The sequence below is a fragment of the Schistocerca nitens genome, chromosome 2, assembly GCF_023898315.1.
Source record: "Schistocerca nitens isolate TAMUIC-IGC-003100 chromosome 2, iqSchNite1.1, whole genome shotgun sequence".
NCBI classification, from domain to species: Eukaryota; Metazoa; Arthropoda; class Insecta; order Orthoptera; family Acrididae; genus Schistocerca; species Schistocerca nitens.
This window is the reverse complement of record NC_064615.1, coordinates 380,504,108-380,530,830: the sequence shown is the minus strand read 5'-3', so window position 1 is coordinate 380,530,830 and position 26,723 is coordinate 380,504,108. Positions and strand designations below refer to the sequence as shown.

The 26,723-nt window shown below is 45.0% G+C and overlaps 1 protein-coding gene across 1 annotated transcript; it reads left to right on the top strand.

Annotated features, from left to right (window-relative positions):
* Positions 1-7,926: 7,926 nt before the first annotated feature.
* On the top strand, positions 7,927-10,821 carry LOC126236212 (cuticle protein 18.6-like). Its single transcript, XM_049945334.1, has 2 exons — positions 7,927-7,960; positions 10,211-10,821. Exons 1-2 carry the CDS (start codon positions 7,949-7,951, stop codon positions 10,760-10,762), a joined length of 564 nt encoding a protein of 187 aa, XP_049801291.1. The 5' UTR covers positions 7,927-7,948; the 3' UTR covers positions 10,763-10,821.
* The last annotated feature ends 15,902 nt before the right edge of the window (positions 10,822-26,723 follow it).

The following is a 26,723-nucleotide window of genomic DNA, read 5'->3' as shown; positions in this document are numbered from 1 at the left end:
AAATGCTGCAACTGTGTCAGACCGATGCAGATGAACTCTTTGGTCACCTGTTCACCATGGATGAGTTTCGAGTGTATCACCATGACACCGAGACAAAGGAGCAAAATGCGCGGTGGAAACTTCATTCACAGCCGCTGAGAAAGGTCAAGGCTCAATCATCATCGGGAAATTTGATATTGTCACTGAGTGTATTTTGGGACTTCCATTGTGTGCCGCGAACAGGCTGCGCAAGTGAGGAGCAAATCGTCACAGGAGCATTCTGCCTAAATCTCCTTCGAAGGCATGGAGAACTGTTAAGACTAACGAGTCTCAGGTACGCTGCCGAAGGGGTTATTTTTGCTCCACGACAACGTCGCAGCTCATTCTCCACCGCACTCGGTCACGTGTTCTGTCCTTTTTTTATTTTTTTCCACACCACCATATTCTCGCGACATGGCAGCAAGTGACTTCTGTCTCTTTTCTCAGGTGAAGAACTGATGGACAACTATCAGCTGTATAATGGAATGACGACAACGGAAATTTGTGCCGGATCGGACCTCGAACCCAGACTTCCCGGTTATGACGAGTCCCGTTATAACATTTCCGGGCCGTATAACATTACATGTCGGGATTGATCTATGAGGTCTTGAATATCTTATTTGTATCTGTCAGTTGGTTTGGAGAAATTGAGATGGGGGGGGGGGGGGGTGATTTCTTTATACAGGGTGTTACAAAATGGTAGGGCCAAACTTTCAGGAAACATTCCTCACACACAAATAAAGAAAAGATGTTATGTGGACATTTTTCCGGAAACGCTTAATTTCCATGTTAGAGCTCATTTTAGTTTCGTCAGTATGTACTGTACTTCCTCGATTCACCGCCAATTGGCCCAATTGAAGGAAGGTATTATTGACTTCGGTGCTTGTGTTGACATGCGACTCATTGCTCTACAGTACCAGCATCAAGCACATCAGTACGTAGCATCAGCAGGTTAGTGTTCATCACGAACGTGGTTTTGCAGTCAGTGCAATGTTTACAAATGCGGAGTTGGCAGATGCCCATTTGATGTAGGGATTAGCACGGGGCAAGCCGTGGCGCGGTACGTTTGTATCGAGACAGATTTCCAGAACGAAGGTGTCCCGACAGGAAGACGTTCGAAGCAATTCATCGGCGTCTTAGGGAGCACGGAAGATTCCAGCCTATGACTCGCGACTGGGGAAGACCTAGAACGACGAGGACACATGCAATGGACGAGGCAAATCTTCGTGCAGTTGACGATTACCCTAATGTCAGCGTCAGAGAAGTTGCTGCTGTACAAGGTAACGTTGACCACGTCACTGTATGGAGAGTGCTACGGGACAACCAGTTGTTTCCGTACCATGTACAGCGTGTGCAGGCACTATCAGCAGCTGATTGGCCTCCACGGGTACACTTCTGCGAATGGTTCATCCAACAATGTATCAATCCTCATTTCAGTGCAAATGTTCTCTTTACGGATGAGGCTTCATTCGAACGTGATCAAATTGTAAATTTTCACCATCAACATGTGTGGGCTGACGAGAATCCGCACGCAATTGTGCAATCACGTCATCAACACAGATTTTCTGTGAACGTTTGGGCAGGCATTGTTGGTGATGTCTTGATTGGGCCCCATGTTCTTCCACCTACGCTCAATGGAGCACGTTATCATGATTTCATACGTGATACTCTACCTGTTCTGTTAGAACATGTGCCTTTATAAGTACGACACAACGTGTGGTTCATGTACGATGGAGCTCCTGCACATTTCAGTCGAAGTGTTCGTACACTTCTCAACAACAGATTCGGTGACCGATGGATTGGTAGAGGCGGACCAATTCCATGGCCTCCACGCTCTCCTGACCTCAACCCTCTTGACGTTCATTTATGGTGGCATTTGAAAGCTCTTGTCTACGCAACTCCGGTACCAAATGTAGAGACTCTTCGTGCTCGTATTGTGGACGGCTGTGATACAATACGCCATTCTCCAGGGCTACATCAGCGCATCAGGGATTCCATGCGACGGAGGGTGGATGCACGTATCCTCGCTAACGGAGGACATTTTGAACATTTTCTATAACAAAGTGTTTGAAGTCACGCTGGTACGTTCTGTTGCTGTGTGTTTCCATTCCATGATTAATGTGATTTGAAGAGAAGTAATAAAATGAGCTCTAACATGGAAAGTAAGCGTTTCCAGACACATGTCCACATAACATATTTTCTTTCTTTGTGTGTGAGGAATGTTTCCTGAAAGTTTGGCCGTACCTTTTTGTAACACCCTGTATAGTTTTGCGTGATTAAGTCCCGACGCTATGCAAAGCTGTCATTTAGTTACGTGCGATTTTGCGATCTGTTATGTGTTACTTTCCATAGTAAAACATATTTTTTTCTGATTACCGTTAAAATGTAATGATAAATGTTTGAAATCATTTGGAATAATATTTTAATAACTATGTAGATGACGTGACGTCATTCTTTTACTGTTGGGAAAAAAAGAGAGTTAATTGTGCGTTTACAGGCGGTCAGTGTCGGGATTAGTGACTACGATTCGAGAAATAATTGATTGGATGAAGTTCAATTGCACAGAATCGTGTAGGGAGAATTATGACCCTGAAATTGGTTGTAGAAGTGTGCAGGTCAATTTCGTGACAGGTTAGTAAGCGTCGCGAGTGTGTCGCGGTATCAAGACTGCTTTCGCGCCCCCGATGGTTTGTTTTAAAAACGTGAAAATACAATTTATGCGAATTCGTAATTATCGCGAAAGGGTAGAATATTTGATGAGCCATTGTGGAGGACGTAATTTTGGATAGAAAGATCATTTTCAAAATCCAATGTAAATGCTGTTGATCGAAGTAGACTAGCAACCAAAAATCTCATACGTGGTTATCAATAGAAACAGTGTAATATTTTTCATGCACACGTTACACTCTACATCGAGGTGTGGATGATTTGTGGGCGCGAAATAAACATTTGAAAGAATCTGATTGAATAAAAGGAGGTCGTGCGGTAGCGTTCTCGCTTCCCACGCCCGGGTTCCCGGGTTCGATTCCCGGCGGGGTCAGGGATTTTCTCTGCCTCGTGATGACTGGGTGTTGTGTGATGTCCTTAGGTTAGTTAGGTTTAAGTAGTTCTAAGTTCTAGGGGACTGATGACCATAGATGTTAAGTCCCATAGTGCTGAGAGCCATTTGAACCATTTTTTTTAATAAAAGGAAAAACATAAAGAAGTTTATTTGTATATCTTGTTATTTCATGAACAGTGATATTTTCTTATAGTGGTTGGTTGGTTGGTTGGTTTGGGGAAGGAGACCAGACAGCGAGGTCATCGGTCTCATCGGATTAGGGAAGGACGGGGAAGGATGTCGGCCGTGCCCTTTGAAAGGAACCATCCCGGCATTTGCCTGGAGCGATTTAGGGAAATCACGGAAAACCTAAATCAGGATGGCCGGACGCGGGATTGAACCGTCGTCCTCCCGAATGCGAGTCCAGTGTCTAACCACTGCGCCACCTCGCTCGGTTCTTATAGTGGTGTAGAGCCTTACGTATTATTAATATTGTGACAGACTGATCGTAAGTGCTCTCGTTACAGGTTGAGTTTTGGGCCTGATTAAGAGTAGCTGGTTCTTAAAGTCTCAAAGGTTAAGTGAAGAATAATATCACACTTAAATAACGCAGCATCGAAACCCATTATCTTTATACTATATGTACCTAGCTATTCCGGAATCAGGTGGTACCGTGGCCGAGTAGTTGTGTGTTGTAGACAACAAAGAGGTGCCGGCCGGGGTGGCCGAGCGGTTCTAGGCGCTACAGTCTGGAACCGAGCGACCGCTACGGTCGCAGGTTCGAATCGTGCCTCGGGCATGGATGTGTGTGATGTCCTTAGGTTAGTTAGGTTTCAGTAATTCTAAGTTCTAGAGGACGGATGACCTCAGAAGTTAGGTCCCATATTGCTCAGAGCAATTTGTACCATTGTTAACAACAAACAGGTAAACACTAACATAAACATTTCTCATGCTCTGATATCGACGAGGGAAAGAAGAGACGACAACGACGACATACAAGTATACATATACAAGTGGTATACGTGGCACCTTACAATACAACAACACAACAGGCGTCACGGTATACCGTGATAAGCAAGGAAATCCGGGTTCGAGTCCTGCTCCGGCACAAATTTTCATTCTGGCCATTCCATTATGGTTGTCCATATTCGCAAATGCAAATACATTGCACATATTTCATAACGGCTGTAGTCGCCGCTGTGCGTGTTCCTTTGAACATGTATGTCCGAAAGAACATAGCACCGTAATTCTGAACACTGCAATGGCACTGCAATATCATACGGGGTGGATCGCTTCCTAAACACCCAATACGCAGCATTCTGCAATCAAAGACTCCACCAAGTCATTCATAGCTGGGGAGAATGTGTTACATCGAAGGGTGAATTTGTAGAGAAGGGCTAAAACCATGTTTCATACTCAAAATTGATTTTTTCGAGGTTATAATTAAAACTATATGACTAGAGAATAAACTGCTCCCGAACAAGCTCTGAAGGCCCAACGGTTCCGACCGGCCGCCGTGTCGTCCTCAGGCACCACTGGATGCGGATATGGAGGGGCATGTCGTCAGCACACCGCTCTCCCGGTCGCATGTCAGTTTACGAGGCCGGAGCAGCTACTTCTGAATCAAGTAGCTCCTCGGTTTGCAACACAAGGACTGAGTGCACCACGCTTGGCAACAGCGCCGAACAGATTGGATCGTCACCCACCCAAGCGCTGGCCCAGCCCGACAGCGCTTAACTTCGGTGATTTGACGGGAACCGATGTTACCACTGCGGCGAGGCCATTGGCAACAGGGCTACATATTTCACTTAGGGTGTTAGAAATAAGGTCAACATGACACAGTGTTTCTGGAAACAGAAAATTGATATTATGTCGAAGTTTCAAAACGGACTTGCCCGGTTAGCCGCGAGTGGTTGAAAGGAACGCCACTCCCGTGATTGAGAAATGCGTTCAGGCCCCGGATCGAATCTGATCGACAGACTAACGACGAGGGTCGGTGTGTCGACCAGCCTGGAGGTGGGTTTTAGGCGGTTTCTCACATCCAACAGTGTGAATACCCGATTGGTACCCGCGACCCGCGTCAGTTATATTGTACGATTTGCAAACAGTTCAAACATCTCACACTTTCAACTGGGATGACACTAGATGCAGGCAGATAGGGCACACATTTTGCCCTTGTTTGTGTGGAACGGCAGGAAATTTTTACAGTGTCGCAGATATATAAGCTTAGATACACTCATACGTAATAAATGGTGTTTCGTTTCAGTAATGTTTCAGAACCTGAACATATAACAGAAAAAAAGATGTGAAGCGCACAATTACATTGGTGTGCAAAACAAGGACGAAAGTAACTTCCGCATGATGTGTACATAACTCGATGAAACATGGACCATACATAGGAAAAACTGAGTACAGAAGATGACAGAAAGGAATACGCAATGAGACGACCATAAATGATACTTTTATTCAAAGGCCAGAATTATACTGCCAACGCAATTTAAGACGGGCCCCTGGACATAACAAAAGGCGGAACGTGGTTATTAATAGGGTGTGCGATCACTATAGACTTCAGTTCATGCTCTGCTGCGTACTCATACGCCTGAGACGCTGTTGGTAGGAAGTTCTTGATGTAGGTACGGCGTTCCGGCGTTGACAACTGCTGGGTGGTCACTGGTGAGGGTAGACGTGCTGCACTGTGTCTTCCCAGTGCATCCCACACGTTCTCGATGCGACTGAAGTCGATGGACGGATAGGTGAGCCCATTCGTCTAAAGAGCTCCTTCGAAACGCTCGCGCGTTGTCATCCATATCCATAGGAACGAAATCCTGGCCGAACGCATTTCTGAAAAGACGCACATGACGAAGGTGTACAGTATCATACTAACGTTGACCGGTGAGTTTAGGGTGTTCGAGGATTTGGGGATCAGTAGGCCCTTGTAACATTACGCCTCCTCACACCACAACACCTGGACCACCAGAGCGATCATGTTCCGCAATAGTCCTAGGTACATAATGTGTTCCAACATCTCGCCGTATTAGTGTGTGTCCAGCATGACAAGGACCCCTTACCAACCTTGTTGACAGCATGCGCTAAAGATCATGGTGATCACACACAGTATTCAGAACTACGTCTCGCCTTTTGTAATGTCCAGGGATCCATCATAAATCGCGGCGACTTCTGTGTAATTGTTTTCTTTGAATAAAAGTAGTGTTTCTGTTCGTCTCACTGGGTATTTCTTTCACTTACTTTCAGTGCTATACTACAGCAGTTCCTTCAATCTGTGATCCAAGATTTATGGAGCTATGTTGCTAGGCAGTGACACAAAATGCGAAAGTTACGTGGGGCGTTTGAAAAGTCAGTGCAAAGTCCGACAGATGGCACCACCGGCGCGTATCGAGGTCGTGTTTAGTTAGTAGCATCTTTGGAAAGAAGGCACACCAAATTTCAGCCACATTGGTCTATTTCTTTGCGTTTGGCATTCGTGTGAATCAAGGAAGTCGAGTGATTGTCAAAAAATGGACGAAAAAGAACTTCGTATGGTGATCAAACGTTACCTTATGAAAGGCAAAACGCTTCAGGAGACTAAAGAGAAGCTTGATAAACATTACGGGTACCCTGCACCTTCGGTTACAACACTTCATAAGTGGTTTCAAAATATTCTGAGTGGCCATATGGGTGCAAGTGGTGCTGAACGTTCTGTACGCCCTACTCTAGAAATCATTGATAAAATCCATGACATGGTGATGGATGATAGAAGAGTTAAGGTGCTATGAGCATCTCGAATGAATGGGTACATAATATTTTGCATAAACATTTGGACATGAGAAAGCTATCCGCAACATGGGTTCCGCGATTGCTCACGCTTGACCAAAAACGGAATCGTGTGAAGTGTTGCAAGGATGGTTTGCAGCTGTTCAGGAAGAATCGGCAGGACTTTAAGCGTCGTTTCGTCACTGTGGATGAAACATGGATATAGTAATATACTCATGAGGCCAAAGAACGGTTAGGGCGACTGTCTTTTGGGATTCGCAAGGGATAATCCTCATCGACTATCTGGAAAAGGGTAAAACTATTACAGGTGCATGTTATTTATCGTTATTGGGCCCGTTTGGAAACCGAGCTAAAAGAAAAGCGCCGGCGATTGGACAGCAAAAAAGTCCTTTTCCATCACGACAATGCACCAGCGCACACCTCAGCAGTTGTGGTCGCAAAATTAATGGAAATAAGATTCCAAGTTGTTTCACATCCCCTCCCCCCTCATTCTCCCGACTTGGCTCCCTCAGACTACTATTTGTTCCCCAATTTTAAGAAATGGCTGACGGGACGAAGATTTTATTCAAATGAGGAGGTGATTGCAGCAACTAGTAGCTGTTTTGCAGACTTGGACAATTCCTATTATTTGGAAGGTATCAACAAATTAGAACAGCGTTGGACGAAGTGTATAAGTGTAAAAGGAGACTATGTCGAAAAATAAAAAATGTTTACCCCAAACACGTAAGTAGTTTTTATTTTTGCACGGACTTTTCAAACGTCAAACGCCCCTCGTACTTTCGTTCTTAAGTTTTGCACATCAGCCTACTTTTTTTAATTTTGTTCTCGCACATTTTGAGTAATAAGTAAAGAACATTTCGTTGTATAATTCAAAAGTGTAAAGTGAGCACTAAAGCTAATCTGCACTTTATTCAATCTCATATTCGCCACTAACGATTGGCAAAGTAGAAAGTATGCGCGCGACAAGCGCGACAGGGGTCAGGTTTTGTGCGGTGAATGGCAACAATTTTGCGCCGTGGGGGGGACCAGGCGGCTCCGGCCGTGGGTATATAACCAGTGACCGCCGCCCAAGCGGGCACACAACAGCGGAACGTAGCAGCAAACAGCAACAGCAACAGCATGGCGTGCAAGGTGAGGCACCCGGCGGCAGCGCACTCTCGTGTTCGCTTGTCATCGTACCGACGTCTTGAGCGGAGCTATGTGTAGAGCTTACTTTCACCTCTCGTATCTCATAACAAAGGAATCTAACCAGCACATACACAGAGAGGTGACGAAAGTCATGAGATAGTGATATGCGTACTGATGGCGATAGTATCGCGTACACAAGGTACAAAAGGGCAGTGCATTGGCGGAACTGTCATTTGTACTCAGGTAATAATGAGTGTATGGTATTGGTGGCCGGGAGACCCCTCGCGGGGCGGTTCCGCCGCCGCTCCACAAGTTCTTTATCGCCACTACGGCGACTTGCGAGTGAATGAGGATGAAATGATGATGAAAGACACACAAGAGCCAGTCATCTCGAGGCAGAGAAAATCCTTTACCTCGCCGGGTTTCGAACCCGGGACCCCGTGCGCGGTAACCGAGAACGCTACCGCAAGACCACGAGCCGCGGACTGTATTCAGGTGATTCATACCAACGGCCTACCCACGTGATTATGGCCGCAAGACAAGGAATTAACAGACTTCGAACGCGGATTGATAGTTGGGGCTAGAGGCATGCAAAATTCCATTTCGGAAATTGTTTGAGAATTCAGTATTCCGAGATCCACACTCTCAGGAGTGTGGCGAGAATACCAAATTTCACGCATTACCTCTCACCACGGACAACGCAGTGGCCGACGGCCTTCACTAAAAGACCGAGGGCGACGTTTGCATAGAGTTGTCATTGCTAACAGACAAGCAACAGAATTCAATGTGGGGCGTACGACGAGCGTATCCGTTAGGACAGTGCGGCGGAATTTGACGTCAATGGGCTATGGCCGCAGACGGCCGACGCCAGTGGCTTTGCTAACAGTACGACATCGCCAGCAGCGCCTCTCCTGGGCTCGTGACCGCGTCAGTTGGACCCTAGACGACCGGGAAACCTTGGCCTGGTCAGATGAGTTCCGACTTCAGTTGTCAAGAGCTGATGGTAGGGTTCGAGTGTGGCGCAGACCCCACGAAGTCAGGGACCAAATTTGTCAACAAGGCGCTGTGCAAGCTGGTGGTGTCTCCACAATGGTGTGAAATGTGTTTACATGGAACAGTGACTGGAAATGGTTATCTTCGGCTACTTGGAGACCATTTCCACTCATACATGAACTTCATATTCCCAAATAACGTTGGAATTTTTATGAACGACAATGCGCCATGCCATCGGGCGACAATTGTTTGCGGTTGGTCTGAAGAACATTATGGAAATTTCGAGTGAGTAATTTACCCACCCAGGTCACCCGACATAATTCCCATCGAACATTTGTGGAACGTAATCAAGAGGTCAGTTCGTTCACAAAATCCTGCATCGGCAACATTTTCGCAATTATGGACGGCTGTAGAGGCACCCTGGCTCAATATTTCTCCAGGGGACTTCCAACGACTTGTTGAATTCCCGCCGAGTTGCTGCACTGCGACTCCGGCGGGCCAAAGGAGGTCCGACACGCTATTAGGAGATATCGCACGACTTCTGCCATCTCAGTGTAATACAGATGACTTGAGCACTGTGGACGGTAGTGGACCACAGAAATGTGTCATACGACATATTTTTGTTATTATCTTAACACAATAATTAGATCATCTAGTGAAAAATTTTCAGGGTACATGAGTCAGGATGATTGTCAAAGAAACAATGGATTTTCCTACGATTCAGAAGCCACGATATTTACTACATTACTGTAGAGACAATATAGAAACATTTAGGATAGATTAATGTAATGTGTAGTACTGCGAGTTCAATGTGGATGTGTGTATTTCCACAAGCAAATGTTCAAGTATCTGAACGTTCTTCACTATTGCACTAATAAAAGATTGTAGTATGTTGTATATTAGCCCAACCAATGTAGGTTGAATACTATCTTTTGAAAGAAGACTCTGGATTCATACATTTTCTTAAAGTTACATATTCTACTCCTCATTGGCGCTTATCAAAGGACCATGTCCCTATGTTTTTTTTTTTTTTTTTTTTTTTTTTTTTTTGCTTCGAATGGTGCTCTTCATACACGTGAAAGTCTCCACTTGATATTTGCCAAATTTTTCTTGACCAGATTTCCACGCAGGAATATCGTAGATAGCCACTGCTGGGCCACACCAATGAGGTAGAATATCTCATGCATAAAAGAGGTAGCATTGTTTAATTAGGATTCAGATGACGGGAGGAACGATAACAGTGTTCTGTTTCTTTTGCAGTTGATCATTCTGTCCGCGGTGATGGCCATCGCAAGCGCCGGCTACCTAGGCGCCCCCGCCGTCTACGCCCCCGGTGCACCTCTGGCTGCCCGAGGATACGCCGCCCCCATCGCCCGCTATGCCGCCCCCGTCGCCAGGGCCTACGCCCCAGCTGTCGCTGCTGCCCCCGCCGCCGTCGAGTACGACCCGCACCCACAGTACAGCTTCGCGTACAACGTGCAGGACGCCCACACTGGAGACTCGAAAGCCCAGCACGAGAGCCGCAGCGGAGACGTCGTCCAGGGCAGCTACAGCCTGGCCGAACCCGACGGCTCCATCCGCGTCGTCGACTACACGGCTGACCCCGTCAATGGCTTCAACGCCGTCGTGCACAAGGAGGCCGGCGCCCACCCCGCCGTCGCCGCCCCCGTGGCCGTCTCCCACGCCCCCGTGGCCGTCGCCGCCCCCGCCAGGGCTTACGCCGCTCCCATCGCCAGGGCTGCCTACGCCGCGCCCCTCGCTAGGGCCGCCTATGCTCCCGCCCTGGCCTATGGCGGTGCCTACCATGGTTAACGACTGAAATGGACCAACCAACCTCTCATCCTCATTTTGTACAAATTTTGTATCCACTAATGAACATCAAAATAATATTCATCTAAACAATTTATTGTTACATTATTACATATTTTCATTCCTAGTCTAATCCTTATGACAGGTCACCCAAATGTACCTATCTCAGTTACAATGTTATAACCGCACCGACTTAGCAAATGTTATGGGATAGGCAACTAACATCGCATGGGGCCTCCTCTGATCCTGAGGACTTCAGTGGGACACCTTGGAAGTGAGTCTGCAAGTTCCTGGTATTCCTCTGAAAACAGCTAACACCAAATCGTTTGCAGACTGGCAGCCAACTCCGGTCTGTCTGTTGGTGCAGGATCCATGGTACAGAGCCTGCGTTAAATTACATCCCAGATATGCTCGATGGGCTTCAAATCTGGGCTCCAGAGTGACCATCTCAGTGTTTGGACCTCCCCTGCATGTTCCTGGAACCATTACCAAGTGACATGGGAGCAATGTGGCGGCGCATTATCATCTTGAAACACTATAGAACTGTAAGGGTGTTTGAAGGACAAAAATTGGTAGAGATGGTCCCCGAGCAGCCCAGCATATCGCGGACTGTCCAAACTCCTTTCCAGAACGACCAGGGGGACCATTCCGTACCAGGAAAATGCACCGAAGACCATAGCATAGACACAATCACCTTGGACCACAACTTCTAGGCAGGCGACATCCATCGATTCACGTGGTCTGTACCACATACAGTGCTCTCCATCGGCATGATGCAGCTGAAATCGTGATTCGTCGGACCATAACACGTTACGCCGTTGTTCCAGTGCCCATTCCTAGTGACTGGTGACAAATGCAAGCGTTAAAGTGGCAACCATGTGCGGCTCCGGCTGCCATATCCCATGGAACCTATGTTGCCACGGACTGTCCACCGGAAAACGTGTGTAGCAAGTCCTGTGCTGAACTGAGCCGTGATTTGTTACTCTGTCGCCCTTCGTAACTATTGATGATCAGTCTCAGATGTCGCCGGCCACGATCATCAAGGGTGGCTGGACGGCCAGTAGTTCATCCGTTTTGGATCGTTGCTCAGAAACCACGACGCCCTCATTCAACCATTCACGACACATCCTGGATACGGTTGAACGTGTGAAGCCGAATTCCTGCACCATTGTCGAAATTAAAATTCCCATCCATTGGGCACTGACCACCATATCTCATTCGGATGGCGTCAGCTCACGAGGACGCTGCATGTTACATAAATAACTTGCACAACCGCTTCTCAGAGGGTCTCCTATACAATTGCAGCTGGCTCAGGGGGCGTGTGGTGTGCATACAACACACCTGCCCCGTTATTCCATGACATTTCCTAAGTCAATCTACACTCCTGGAAATGGAAAAAAGAACACATTGACACCGGTGTGTCAGACCCACCATACTTGCTCCGGACACTGCGAGAGGGCTGTACAAGCAATGATCACACGCACGGCACAGCGGACACACCAGGAACCGCGGTGTCGGCCGTCGAATGGCGCTAGCTGCGCAGCATTTGTGCACCGCCGCCGTCAGTGTCAGCCAGTTTGCCGTGGCATACGGAGCTCCATCGCAGTCTTTAACACTGGTAGCATGCCGCGACAGCGTGGACGTGAACCGTATGTGCAGTTGACGGACTTTGAGCGAGGGCGTATAGTGGGCATGCGGGAGGCCGGGTGGACGTACCGCCGAATTGCTCAACACGTGGGGCGTGAGGTCTCCACAGTACATCGATGTTGTCGCCAGTGGTCGGCGGAAGGTGCACGTGCCCGTCGACCTGGGACCGGACCGCAGCGACGCACGGATGCACGCCAAGACCGTAGGATCCTACGCAGTGCCGTAGGGGACCGCACCGCCACTTCCCAGCAAATTAGGGACACTGTTGCTCCTGGGGTATCGGCGAGGACCATTCGCAACCGTCTCCATGAAGCTGGGCTACGGTCCCGCACACCGTTAGGCCGTCTTCCGCTCACGCCCCAACATCGTGCAGCCCGCCTCCAGTGGTGTCGCGACAGGCGTGAATGGAGGGACGAATGGAGACGTGTCGTCTTCAGCGATGAGAGTCGCTTCTGCCTTGGTGCCAATGATGGTCGTAGGCGTGTTTGGCGCCGTGCAGGTGAGCGCCACAATCAGGACTGCATACGACCGAGGCACACAGGGCCAACACCCGGCATCATGGTGTGGGGAGCGATCTCCTACACTGGCCGTACACCACTGGTGATCGTCGAGGGGACACTGAATAGTGCACGGTACATCCAAACCGTCATCGAACCCATCGTTCTACCATTCCTAGACCGGCAAGGGAACTTGCTGTTCCAACAGGACAATGCACGTCCGCATGTATCCCGTGCCACCCAACGTGATGTAGAAGGTGTAAGTCAACTACCCTGGCCAGCAAGATCTCCGGATCTGTCCCCCATTGAGCATGTTTGGGACTGGATGAAGCGTCGTCTCACGCGGTCTGCACGTCCAGCACGAACGCTGGTCCAACTGCGGCGCCAGGTGGAAATGGCATGGCAAGCCGTTCCACAGGACTACATCCAGCATCTCTACGATCGTCTCCATGGGAGAATAGCAGCCTGCATTGCTGCGAAAGGTGGATATACACTGTACTAGTGCCGACATTGTGCATGCTCTGTTGCCTGTGTCTATGTGCCTGTGGTTCTGTCAGTGTGATCATGTGATGTATCTGACCCCAGGAATGTGTCAATAAAGTTTCCCCTTCCTGGGACAATGAATTCACGGTGTTCTTATTTCAATTTCCAGGAGTGTATTTCCAGGATTTGAAAGCCATTGTAGGAGGTGCGGCTATAAAATTTATCCTATGACATTTCCTGAGTCAGTCTATTTCCAGTATTTGAAAGCCACTGTAGGAGGTGTAGCTATAAAATAATAGGACCATTGCTGCAAAACATTTTGTTTCAAAAACATACATATTTAGTTACTGTCATCCTCAATATGGCCCTCTCCTCTATCCCTACAACGCTCCATGTGATTTCTCCGTTGATGGAACCAGTCCTGGGAAGCTTCCTCTGTGAGCTCCCTGATAACCGTGCCACTTTTCCTTTCACTGTTTCAGCGGACTGAAATCTTGTTGCTTTTAATTCAGATTTGACGTTGTAGAATAGATAAAAGACACAGGGTGCTAGGTTGGGCGAATGAGATGGGTGATTTAGCACTGCGATGCTGTACTTCGCTAGAAACCTCTGTACAGACAATTTGGTATGGGCTGGTGCGTTGTCTTGATACAGAACTCATGACTTGTTCTTCCACAATTCGGGTCTTTTTTCTTATTTTCTCATGGAGCTGAGAAATAACCTAAAGGTAGTAATGCTGATTAATGGTCTGACCTTAAGGAACCTAGTGGAAATGGATAGTTCCATGCACATCGAAATAAACAATCGTCATCGCTTTGAATCTTGATTTGCTAGTTCGAACTTTTTTCGCTCTCGATGAAGTTGGGCCCTTCCAGTGCATGAGTTAGTTCTTGGTTTCTGGATCATAAGTGAAAAACCAAGATTCTTCACATGTTATCAGTCTTTCCAAGGAATTAGCAAACATTTCACACAAGGTTCTTCCTGTTCGATCGCAAGAATTTTCAACACCAGTTTCGTACACCCTTTCTCATATTAAACTGGTAATGTAAAATTTGCCTTTCGCACTCCGTGACAATTCCTACAGTTTCAGCAATCGATCGAACACTCAACCTACGGTCAGATCGAATCAGATTACCCACCTTTTCGATATTGTCATCAGTTTTTGGTGTTGAAGGGCGTTCCACGTGCGAGTCATCTTCAACGTCTTCTCGACCATCTCGGAAATGCTTGGACCACTCAACAACTCGCGTGCGTGATAAACGGTCTTCGCCGTACACTATTTTTAGTAAAATATATTTTTCAGTGGCAGTTTTTCCAAATCTCAGTGAAACTTCACGACAATTCGTTGCACTGTGGTTACACTTATCATTTTTCCTGCAAAATAAAGTAATAGCTCTTACGCAAAGGTATGCCACGGCCAGACAGATTTATCTACAGACACCAGAGATGCCGCATTTGACTGAGAAGGCTTCACGCTTCACAGCTAGCGTTCACCATTGGCACATGCGTTCTTACTCTGTGACAGCGTTAGCCTCGTTATTTTATAGCCACACTGCATATGTAACCGATGTTCTGTGGCATATAGCAAACATATTCGACTGAGTGTAGAAAGTCTACGCCATAAACCATCTCCAGCAGTTTGACTATTTATTTAAAAAAAGGTAAATCTGTCATCAAACTGAGGAATGTTTTGAACACCATTGTGCTTTATTAGACTTGGTTTTATTGGAGGTGGTATGCCCTTTTCTTCATCTGAGCTTTCAGTCCGTTAAAGGGAAACCTACTGTATAACGTGGTTTCTGAGCAACGATAAGGTGCAGCACGGCGTTTTTTTGTATTAACAGACTTATAGTGAGGTAAGAAGTGATAACTGAAAGATAAAATTCTTAAGGCTGATTGGAGGAAAGCAGGAGCAGCAATGTGGCGTGCAAAGTGAGACAACCAGTTGAACCGAGCCATAGAGAGAGAACAATACCGTTTATCCATGTTGCAAAAATAAATTCCAGATCATAAATCTCTATTTGTGGAACCACTCAAGTTGACAGCTAATTCTGTGGCGTCCTGATATGTTGCCATGTGTAACTCCTTCAAATAATATGCATGTTTTGATAAGGACGCACACTCCCCTGCAGGCTGAAAAATTAATTCTGGATCTTGTCTTCTAGACTCTGACTAAGCCATTGCTCCACAATATTATTATTATTTTCTTTTTTTTAAACTGGAGTTGGCAGTCTCAGAAGATATGCAAGAGAACTTCTGTGAAGTTTGGATAGCAGAAAATGGAGGAAGTGCAGCTGAGAGCTAAAGGTTGTGAGTCACGTCTAGATAGCTCAACCGGTAACTGCACTGCCCACAAAAAGTAAAGTTCCGCATTCGAGTTCCGGTCCAGCACATTGTTTCAATTTGCCAGGAAGTATGTTGGTTCCATATGTGAGATGCTTCTGGGCAGCTCGTGTGTTTACTATTGCTGGGGTGATACCTCTCTCCAGCTGTGGTCCAGTGAAGACCTAATTGCCAAGCGACTCACCCTCACAGACGTTGCAGAAATCTGTCCCAAAATAGCACAGGGTGCATTGTTCCTAGTGATCTTAATGGGACATGCGAGCTGCGTCTAGTCATGCATGCATACCCAGCATGGCTGACACGTCGTGTGAAATGTTCGTCTTGCTATCAATATACATCTCAGAAACGTCAAACATTCTCACCACTAAAAGCCTGTGCAAGCTCAGAAAAACACTGTTAATCATAAAAGCATTCTTATTGTTTGTAAAGAGAGCATTCTCTAAGCACACACATGGGGAAATCAGAACAATTACACAAACAGAATTCGAAGCACTGTCTTACAGAAGAGAAAAAAATGGCCAGAATTTTCAGTATCCTACAGCTACAGGTCTGGAAATGTCCTAATGCCACAGTGGTGGATGAGTGACAGCATCGCCACCAGAGATGGAGGGTCTGTTTCAACTTGTCTTTGATCACTTGCTTTCTCAGAACATTCTGTACGTACCTTGCCTCCATCTTGTTCGAATCAGTTTGTAGATACTCCTACATCCCAGATGTCTTGTGAATGGATAGAGCATTATGATTGTATTTTGTACAGATTACCATATTGCTCCTACAATTAAACCCTGCAAAGTGGCCTACAGATCGTCAAATAGGGAAAGACTCTCACTCAATTACACTGCTCTCCCACTGAGGACAGGAGCTTGAATATTAGAGTGTGAAACAGATCTCCAACCCACCAATATATCACTGTGTACCATGTCAATGTAAACATACAATTCATATCCTAGCCCTTTTTACATCATTCTTACATATACTGCGAAGGCAGCACCGTATACACTCCTCACAGAACTAGATATTTCCTTGCGAGGGCGGTGGTCATCAACCCCCAACGGGTGACCAGAGCGCCCTCAGTGGACTGAAGTAACTCTCAGAACTGTTCTACAAATTCGGGCTCGTTCCCCCTTGGCACAAATGCATTACTGTTTCTGGTCTGGACGTGCTTGCTTGCTTGCTTTTCTACACCCATCTCCATACTTTGGGACTACAGGAACACATGCATTTTCACATGGTTTCCCATAATATTATACCATTTTCACGGTACTTTTCAATATCAAGCACACAGTAGCATCCTACCGATTGCTTATGCAACATAATGCCAAAGATATAGACTGGAAATTATTTATCTACAAACCTGAAACTTTAGCTAGGTGGGGCATGCTGTAAACCATTGACTAACTAGAAACTTGTCATGTCTGTGAATACATTTACACAGAAACTCTAAGAAAATAGAGAAAACTGATATTTCCACTCGCAAATACCGATGTCAGTGATGTAGCAAATTCGAAATCATCCCTATAATTTACAAGGTCAACGAAGGTGTTTCTCATGTCTAGAGAACTGGCAAACATGCCATCCACATGCTAGATGCACACACCACAATCGATCTTCTCTCAACTAAATAAATGTGCAGAAGCAGTCAACTGAACAATTTACATGGGAGAGAATAACAGTCCAGTGCAAACACACCTCCATATTCAATCTTCTCAAATTTCCACGCGATCACTAAAGCTATCCGACACATACTAAGTATTAGTTTGCTATTCCATCATCTACACATCAGGACAACATGGTTAAGTCATATACATTCCTACACTCCAACAGGCCTCTCCATTCGGACAGCTCCTACTGTCAACAGGAAACATGAATCATCCCCGTACAGATCACCAGCGCTGCACGCCAAACACGCACAGGCAGAATCATCATCCTAAGAAATCGGTCACATATATATTTTATCCCTGTACTTACAACTAAATGTTACAATTGTGGTTTCAGTTGAATGACATTCGACAATGAGTGAAGTATCAAAAATACACCCTGTTGACGGCTGTGTCTCTGGAAATAGAAATATCAGTACCATTCTTATGACTTGACATACTCTTCCCTTTGTTATCACAGTACTTGACTTCAAGTCCATACCTTTATTACGAATCGACATAGTCATTTCCTTTGCACATGTTGGAACACAAACACATTCTTTATACGCCGGATGCTCATGGCAAACCTATCACGCACCCCCTACTACTAAGTATAATACTTCATCAATAACTGATCGCTGGCGATACGAAATAATACTGACCGAAAATCAATGATGGGTGGACATGTCTCGTAAGTTATTCTTGCAAGTGCTTCCACCGTGTCTTAGAAAGAGAGGTTTAATCGTCTTACAAACCGCAAGATGTTAAAAAAACCCGATCCCGACAACTACTGTATGTTACTGTCACAAGCGGTCTTGGATCTACAAGTGCACACAAGTGTCCATGTTAAAAGCTATACCAGCTTTATAAATCCACATATGGCATCACCTACGAATCACGTGGTTTTTCCAGACAAATACCGAGATGGTGATCATAGGAGTGTATATTATCAGACTAGCAGTCCGGTTACACATACCCCACGATGCAACCTCATCAAAAAATATCTAAATTTTGAAAGTGATTCGGCTAAGGAACATGGTATGAAACCACTATTTTCAACCCCCTCACGCCACCGCCACTAGATATTTCTCCAGTATTTGTAACATATTCTGTCTTGATACCATTTCAGAGGTTCTGCGATATATCCACTGAGCTATAGGCGATGACTGATTGAGAAGGATCACATGCAGTAGTAGATGGTGTGCTGATTGAGTTTGTAAGAAATGTAAATGGCTCTGAGCACTATGGGACTCAACTGCTGTGGTCATCAGTCCCCTAGTACTTAGAACTACTTAAAACTAACTAACCTAAGGACATCACACACACCCATTCCCGAGGCAGGATTCGAACCTGCGACCGTAGCAGCAGCGCGGCTCCGGACTGGAGCGCCTAGAACCGCACGGCCACCGCGGCCGGCTGTAAGAAATGTACAGTAGCTTTTCAGATCTCCGATGTTATGCTATCTGCTAAAAATGATGTCTATGATTTGGAATCAAGTCTCTGCATTCAACCACGTACCTGCGTTGGATCCTATGGAGAAGTCCTCTAATGATTACAGCCACAAGTGAATCATATTTTTGGCACTCTCGAAACGAGTCAGCTTTCTCGAACCTGTCTGCTATAGTAAAATTCCAACGTGGTTTTAGTCAGTCCCTACGCATCTTGCGACTGCTGCCATTTCCGCAGCTTTGCGCATGAGATCGTTCCAATTTAAGTTGGAACTGGATGGAAGTCATAGAAAGTCCACCATGCCGGCCGGTGTGAGCATGCGGTTCTAGGCGCTTCAGTCTGGAACCGTGCGACCGCTACGGTCGCAGGTTCGAATCTTGCCTCAGGCATGGATGTGTGTGATGTCCTTAGGTTAGTTAGGTTTAAGTAGTTCTAAGTTCTAGGGGACTGATGACCTCAGATGTTAAGTCCCATAGTGCTCAGAGCCATTTTTGAACCATATCCACCACCTTCTGCAACCTGTGTAGAAACAGAGCGACCTGAGTCAGTACGGCAGGAGTGTGTTTTGACCATTTGGTGGAAATGGGCTTATTGTGTTGCATCCCCAAACTACATACAGATACTGCAGTCCAAAGCAGATCCACGTCCCTCAGCTCCCATTCACGTCTATCAGCGTAACATGCTATCGTCGTTATTCTATACCATCCAACAGAGAAAAATTACGAAACATAAAAGCTCCACTAACTTCATCCGATATAGAACTCGATAAGATTTTTACTGCATATCTCTCCTCCCATACACAGAAAACAAATACCATCTGCATGGCGGCATCGAGCACACGTGACAATCCTATTAAATATACAGGTATTGATCAACTGCACAGACCAGTTTAAAGTTTCATCACGTGTACTGTAGGAGGATGACCGTATCCCACAGACTATACTGTAAGTCGCAAGAGACGCTCCCTGTGACCCTGTGTCGTTGTTTGAAACATTGTTTTTTTTTTCTACTCTAACGGTCTTTGTACACTGCCATACATTTTGTTTTTTCGCCACGACTTCGAGGTCTGTTTTGTAATTCTACATTATACTACCAAACTTAAAGTGCGATGTGAATTAGCATTCTCACTACACCAACAGGAGAAAGGAGCGTCGTGACACTCAGTGGCACACAAGACCAATCAGTTACACATTACACCATGCCTTCATGAGGCAATCGTCAAAACAATAATGAAGGAGTAAAACATGGGGTGTAGAGTACACATGCAGACTCGGAGGTCAACGGAAAGAACAAATAAGTGTTCTAGGCTTACCTCCTTTGAGATATATCAATATATGTAGTGTCAATGTTCTCAAAATGAATATAGAACCTTATTTAGGGTTCCGGCAAGTGAAATACTCTGAAGACAAAGTATGGTTCTACGGGTTTAGAGATGTGTTGTACACTACTGCGTATACACCCTAATAACAACACTAGCTATCTACATTAGGTTTTACCAAGCCTGCACCAATTACAGAGAAAGTAATGCTCGTACACTGACGGAAAAAAATCGCAACACCAAAAAATAATTAATGTTAAGTAATGAAATTTCGGGAACACATTTGCCTAGCCAATATTTTAAGTGACTAACAGTGCAAGTTCACAGATTAGTAGAAAATCGGTTTAACCGCCAGAATGTTGAATGAAAGCATGCAAACGTGCATGTATTGTGCTGTACAGGTACTGGATAGGTGGATGGAGTTGCATGATTTTTGCACTTGGTCGGTCAATACAGGATCGGTTAATGCTCTCTGTGCTGGACGGTGGAGTTGTCGTCCTATGACGTCCCATATGTGCTCGATTGGTGACTAAGCTGGTAACCGAGCAGGCCAACGCAACATGTTGACACCCTGTTGGATTACAACAGCGATATGTGGGCGAGCGTTATCCTGTTAGAAAACACCGCCTGGAATGCTGTTAATGAATAGCAGCACTACTGGTCGAATTAACAGACTGACGTATGGATTTGCAATCCAGGTGAGTGGGATAACCACGAGAGTGCTCCTGCTGTTATACGAAAGCACACCCCAGACCATAACTTCAGGTGTAGATCCAGTATCTAGCATGCAGACAGGTTGGTAGCATGTCCTCAACAGACCTCCTTCTAACCGTCACACAGCTATCACTGGCACGGATGTTGAACCGCATTTTATTAGAGAACACAACAGACCTCCGCCCTGCCCTAAAATGAGCGTCGGTTTGGGGTTAGTGGAAGACACGCTATAGAGCGCCTTCTCGGGGCTGTCCTTGAAGTAATCGATTTGTAACAGTTTTATGTGTCACTGAGGCCTCAACTGCTGCTCGAACTGCTGCTACAGATGCAGTACGGTGCACAAGAGCCATACGCTAAACACGATGTCTCCCCCTCTCGATAGTGCCACGTGGCCTTCCGGAGCCTGGTCTTCTTTCGAGCATACATTCTCGTGGCCACCGCTGCCAGCAGTCATATACAGTGGCTACATTCCTGCCAAGTCTTTCTGCAATATCACAAAAGGAACATCCAGCTTCTCGCAGCCCTGTTACACAACCTCGTTCAAACTCAGTGAAGTGTCGATAATGACGTCTTATCGCCTTAAAGACGTTCTTGACTAGCATGAACTCAGCACGTCCAATCTCCAAGGTAACTAACGCTCACGACAGTCACAGCGAGTATTTAAGGGGAGCCGGAGGTGCCTATGCTGCCCATGTCAAAATCACTAAGTTTGAGGAACATTTATGAATTAACTACCAAATAGAAAAATTTGAATTTTTTTTACATATAGAGTGGTTTAGTATTGCAGTTATGACAGAGGGATTTTGGAGTATCTTTTCTAGTTTCCTTCCAATTATTTTTTTTATTAATGACCCAAAATTTTTTACAAATAATTGCTTTATAATTAAATTGAAATGAAACTACTGAACATATTGCCAAATGGCTGTGTCACAATGTAAGTTTGACCACTAGGAGTGCTGTATAAAAATTTCATCTCTCTAGCTTGAGTGGATTTTGAGAAAATGTTCCTTATATTAGAAAAATTCTAATTTACGGGAAATGGCTATCAAAGTTTCTCAATACATTCCTGCACTATAGGATGGATTATCAGGGTCTTCTTTCTTCTTCATCCTCCAAAAGCTTCCTCTTCTGTCTTCTTTTCTGGCCTGTTGTTCCATCATACTTCATATGCCTTTCTCTTCTTTCTGCTCCTCTTATCCTTTCTCTGTCAATATTTCTTAGTGCTCGTACAGTTTTCACCCCAGCTGTAAATCCTAATGCCTTGAGAACTTCACACTTCACACTGTTCGCTTGGTTGTAGGTTGCTATTGCATCATAAATGCCAAAGTGCAGTGTTTTTATGCTTACAAACACCCTTTTAGGAATCACTTTCCAAATCAAATTGTTTACGCTCTCATTAGGATTCTGCGTCTTTCCATGTAGACATTTGTGTAACAATTCTGGCTGTGCTAAGTCATGAAAAATTGGTTTTATTGTTCCCTCCTGATTCTTGTACATACTGCATATTACCCGCTTTACACAAGAAGTATAATACTACCAACAGGCGCAACACTGAACTAATTCGAAACGGTAAACAGCAAAGAGACGATGTTCCGCGCTCTTATTCATTGTAGTATCGCAGCTTGGTATTAGTGTTAATTTTCTTTTCCCTACGTTCTTCCTCTTCTTATATACACGGTTACTAAAACGTGGCATCGTAACCAGAACAAAAGTACAATTTTGGTAAACATTTTTGGAATACAGTGATCAATTAATTGTTATATTTTGATTAAAGTTCAGTCTTGATCACGTGATCAAGACTGAACTTTAATCAAAATCAGAACAAAAGTGTACGACAATATTAAATGGAGAAAGATGTTCGAAATTCTGAGGAAAATAGGAGTAAGCTGTAAGGAAATACGGGTAATATTTGTCACAGAAAACAATATAGCCAACCCTTGCACACTCGCTGTATGCGTAACATAAGGCGCTGTATGCGTAACAGGCCGTGAAAATCCCAAGCAGTTCGCCAGGAAGTCACGAGAGGGTGTTAGATGCATTCAGCGGCCGCCCATATCCTCTGCAGGCGTGGGGGGAAAATGGTAATAACTCCACTTCTAGGGCGAGTAGAACAATAATTCAAAGTTTACATTAAAGAGGAATGTTCCAATTAATTTTCGGTGGCAAAAAAAAATCGTAATTTTTTTGATTTGACCACCTCCGGCTCCCCTTAAAGCAAATCTGATTTGTACCCTGATAGTGGCGCTTCTAGCGTCACTCTTATGTGACTGGCGCGAAATTTGATTAGATTTCATCTCTCAACTGTAGAAGCTGGCCTGCCAACTTTCGTTAATGTCGTACAGCTTCACCTTGTGGTGCGATTTTGTTTTCCGTCAGTGTATTTAAAAACAAAGAAATAAATAAGTTATATTAAATAAATGGTAACTAGGTAAGAACAAATTAATGAAGTCAACACAGTGGAGGAGATAATTTAGAATCTATACACTGTTAAGTTTAAAACACAAAGATTGATGACTTCATATCAAGTAATTATAAGCACATTAGTTTCCAAATTAAAGCTGAAGCTAAGTGCAGTTAAGATTGCATGAACACACTGTATGTGAACAAGATCAGAGATGATAACAGTCCCTAAGTGATAAGAATCCTCGAGTCCGCCACAACATAAGCTAACATGAAAGCAGAAACACAATCCAAGTTTCACGTAAGCGTTAACGTATAAGTTCATCGATGATGCTGCAGCGCCGTTCAGAAAAGTTCATTACAAAAGACACTGAAGCGCCAAAGAAACTGGTATAGGCATACGTATTCAAATACAGAGATATGTAAACGGACAGAATATGGCGCTGCGGTCGGCAACGCCTGTATCACATAACAAGTGTCTCGCGCAGTTGTTAGGTCGGTTACTACTGCTACAACTGCAGTTGTCAAGATTTAACTGAGTTCGAATATGGTGTTCTAGTCAGCGCAAGAGCGATGGGACACAGCGTCTCCGATGTAGCGATGAAGTGGGAATTTTCCCGCTCGACCATTTCACGAGTGTTCTATGAATATCAGGAATCTCGTAAAACATCAAATCTCCGACATCGCTGCGGCCGGTAAAAGTTCCTGCAAGAAAGGGACCAACAACGACTGAAGAGAATCGTTCAATGTGACAGAGGTGCAACCCTTCGCAGATTGCTGCAGATTTCCAAGCTGGGCCATCAACAAGTGTCAGTGTGTGAACCATTCAACTAAACGTCATGGATATGGGCTTTCAGAGCCGAAAGCCCACTCACGTATCCTTGATGACTGCAAAGCTTTATGCCTCGCCTGGGCCCGTCAACACCGACATTGGACTGTTGATGACTGGAAACATGTTGCCTGGTTGGACGAGCCAGTTTCAAATTGTATCGAGCGGATGGACGTGTACGGGTATGGAGACAACCTCATGAATCCATGGACCGTGCGCATCAGCAGGGGACTGCTGAAGCTGGTGGAGGCTCTGTAATGGTGTGCGGCGTGCACAGTTGGAGTGATACGGAACCCCAGATACGTCTAGATACGACTCTGACAGGAGACACATACGTAAGCATCCTTTATGATCATCTGCATCCATTCATGTCCATTGTGTACTCCGACGGACTTGGGCAATTCCAGCAGGACAATGCGGCACCCCACACGTCCAGGATTGCTACAGAGTGACACCGGGAACAGTCTTCTGAGTTGAAACACTTCCGCTGGCCACCAAACTCACCAGATATGAAAATTATTGAGCATATCTGGGATGCCTTGCAACGTGTTGTTCAGAAGAGATCTCCACCCCGTCGTACTCTTGCGGATTTCTGGACAGCCCTGCAGGATTCATGGCGTCAGTTCCCTCCAGCACTACTTCAGACATTATTCGAGTCCATGCCACGTTGTGTTGCGGCACTTCTGTGTGCTCGCGGGGGCCCTACACGATATTAAGCAGGTGTACCAGTTGCTTTGGCTCTTCGGCGTACAACTATCACTAACGCTAAGTTAAATTAGCGTTTGAGACTCGAAGATTGACCACACGTGAAAACATTGCTCAGACTTCGATGACCCATAAGTTTTACATACCGTATTGAAATGTTGCGGCTGACTTGCCGCCCGAAGACTATGTTCAACTCCTGCCAAAAGCTATCAATCCCTCCAGATCTTTATCCGACACTGACTCACCACCGGTACACTGTCGAAAGACCACCGAAACGACCATGAAGCACATATGTGCCGACTACTTAAAAGCTCGAGAGCCCATATGACATTAGTCATCTTCACAAATTCTCACGAATTTACGTCAAAATGGACATCTTCTAATTATATATTTTTCCAGATGAACGCCTCCCCACACTGGCCATTTTCCGACATTACACATCATTATCATATACATGTTGCGATAAAAATTTAAGAAAGTGATATGGCGCAATCATACACAACTTTTAAAAAATTGTTACACAAGTAAATTTTTCATGTACGTAAGTGTCGTACACCACATTAGGACGTTTTTGCCTGCTCGTATACGTAGCTCTGTTCGTTTTTATGTGGCACTCACCAATTTTCAGTTACGGCCAATTTAACTGGACGTTCACTTCAATCAGTCTGAATAAAGCTTAATTTAAAAGGAAATAGCTTACATACCTAATATAAACCCTTAGACAAAGATTAAGGGTGTAGGACATTACTTGCTTACTTCATAAAATATGCAGATGTGTACTTTTAGTTTTGGTTAATTGAACTGAGTAGTTTTAATCAGTGTCTCAAGATTCTCGATCTGTTTTAAGTTACAGTCAGTCTGCAACAGTATGTATTCACCATACAGTTCAGCTCCTGTTCAACGTATTGTTTATGACTACTTTTTTTGGGTTGTCAGTACTTAACTTAAAGTGTTTTGTGTAATCATTGTTTCTAGAAAGTCAATGTTAAGTTAAAAATTAGAGTTTGCCCAACATCTTACATTGCTGTGCAGAACTTGTGGCACTGATATCTACATTTACAACGTAGGTCCGTTGGAATCAGTTTCCGTATTTTTCTGCGTAATTCTTGCGAGTAATGTTTCGCTGCTGAAAGAAGACGTCTTGGCAGTCGGCAACTCGACCGCCAGCGGCATACTCATCCTAGAAGTACCAGGCTGGGAAGGCAAAAAAGTGATGGGCATGCTAACGGGTAAAAACATACTCTTGCAGTGCAGAGGAATAAGAAGATACGTACTGTACGCATAACGCGTAGACTGAATCAGCCTTCCTTGCTCAGACCACGCACGGCTGGGACAAGAAAGAATATTAAAATACTACAGACAAAATGAGAAACGCTTTTTACCACACCGTTTCTGCCGATCAGGGGAATGTAATTACAGATGCACAGGAAAGTACCTATATCAAGAAATATTTATTTTGTTACAAATATATTGTAAAATGTGTATTTAATTGTTTTCTTCTTTTCTTTGTTAATAAATTTCACGATGCCTGTCATGAACTACCAACTGCTTCGTTCATATTTACAAAATGTACTAAACTGGCAGTAGGTACGAACAGAACGTTCGTAACTTACAGACTATTGTTGATGATATTGTCTTATACATACCGGTAAGATTTCTATTATCAGTTCGCCAAAGACATCTGGATCTTATTATATGAGCGCTAACAGTGGGCAGTTTATCGTGATTTTTCCATTTTCGTTCACGATTAATTCCGAGACTTTTGTTCTGTACAGAGTAAGTAAGATTTTTGACCACGTCACATAATATGAATACGCCAAGTAACTGACGTCGATTAATAGTTCTGTTTGTGCTGTACGTTAACCGTTGTTTCGGAGATTTCCTTGTGCCCTGTGGCTTACCTTTACATATGGTCTGTTGCGTTGGCTGCCATGAAGTTTGG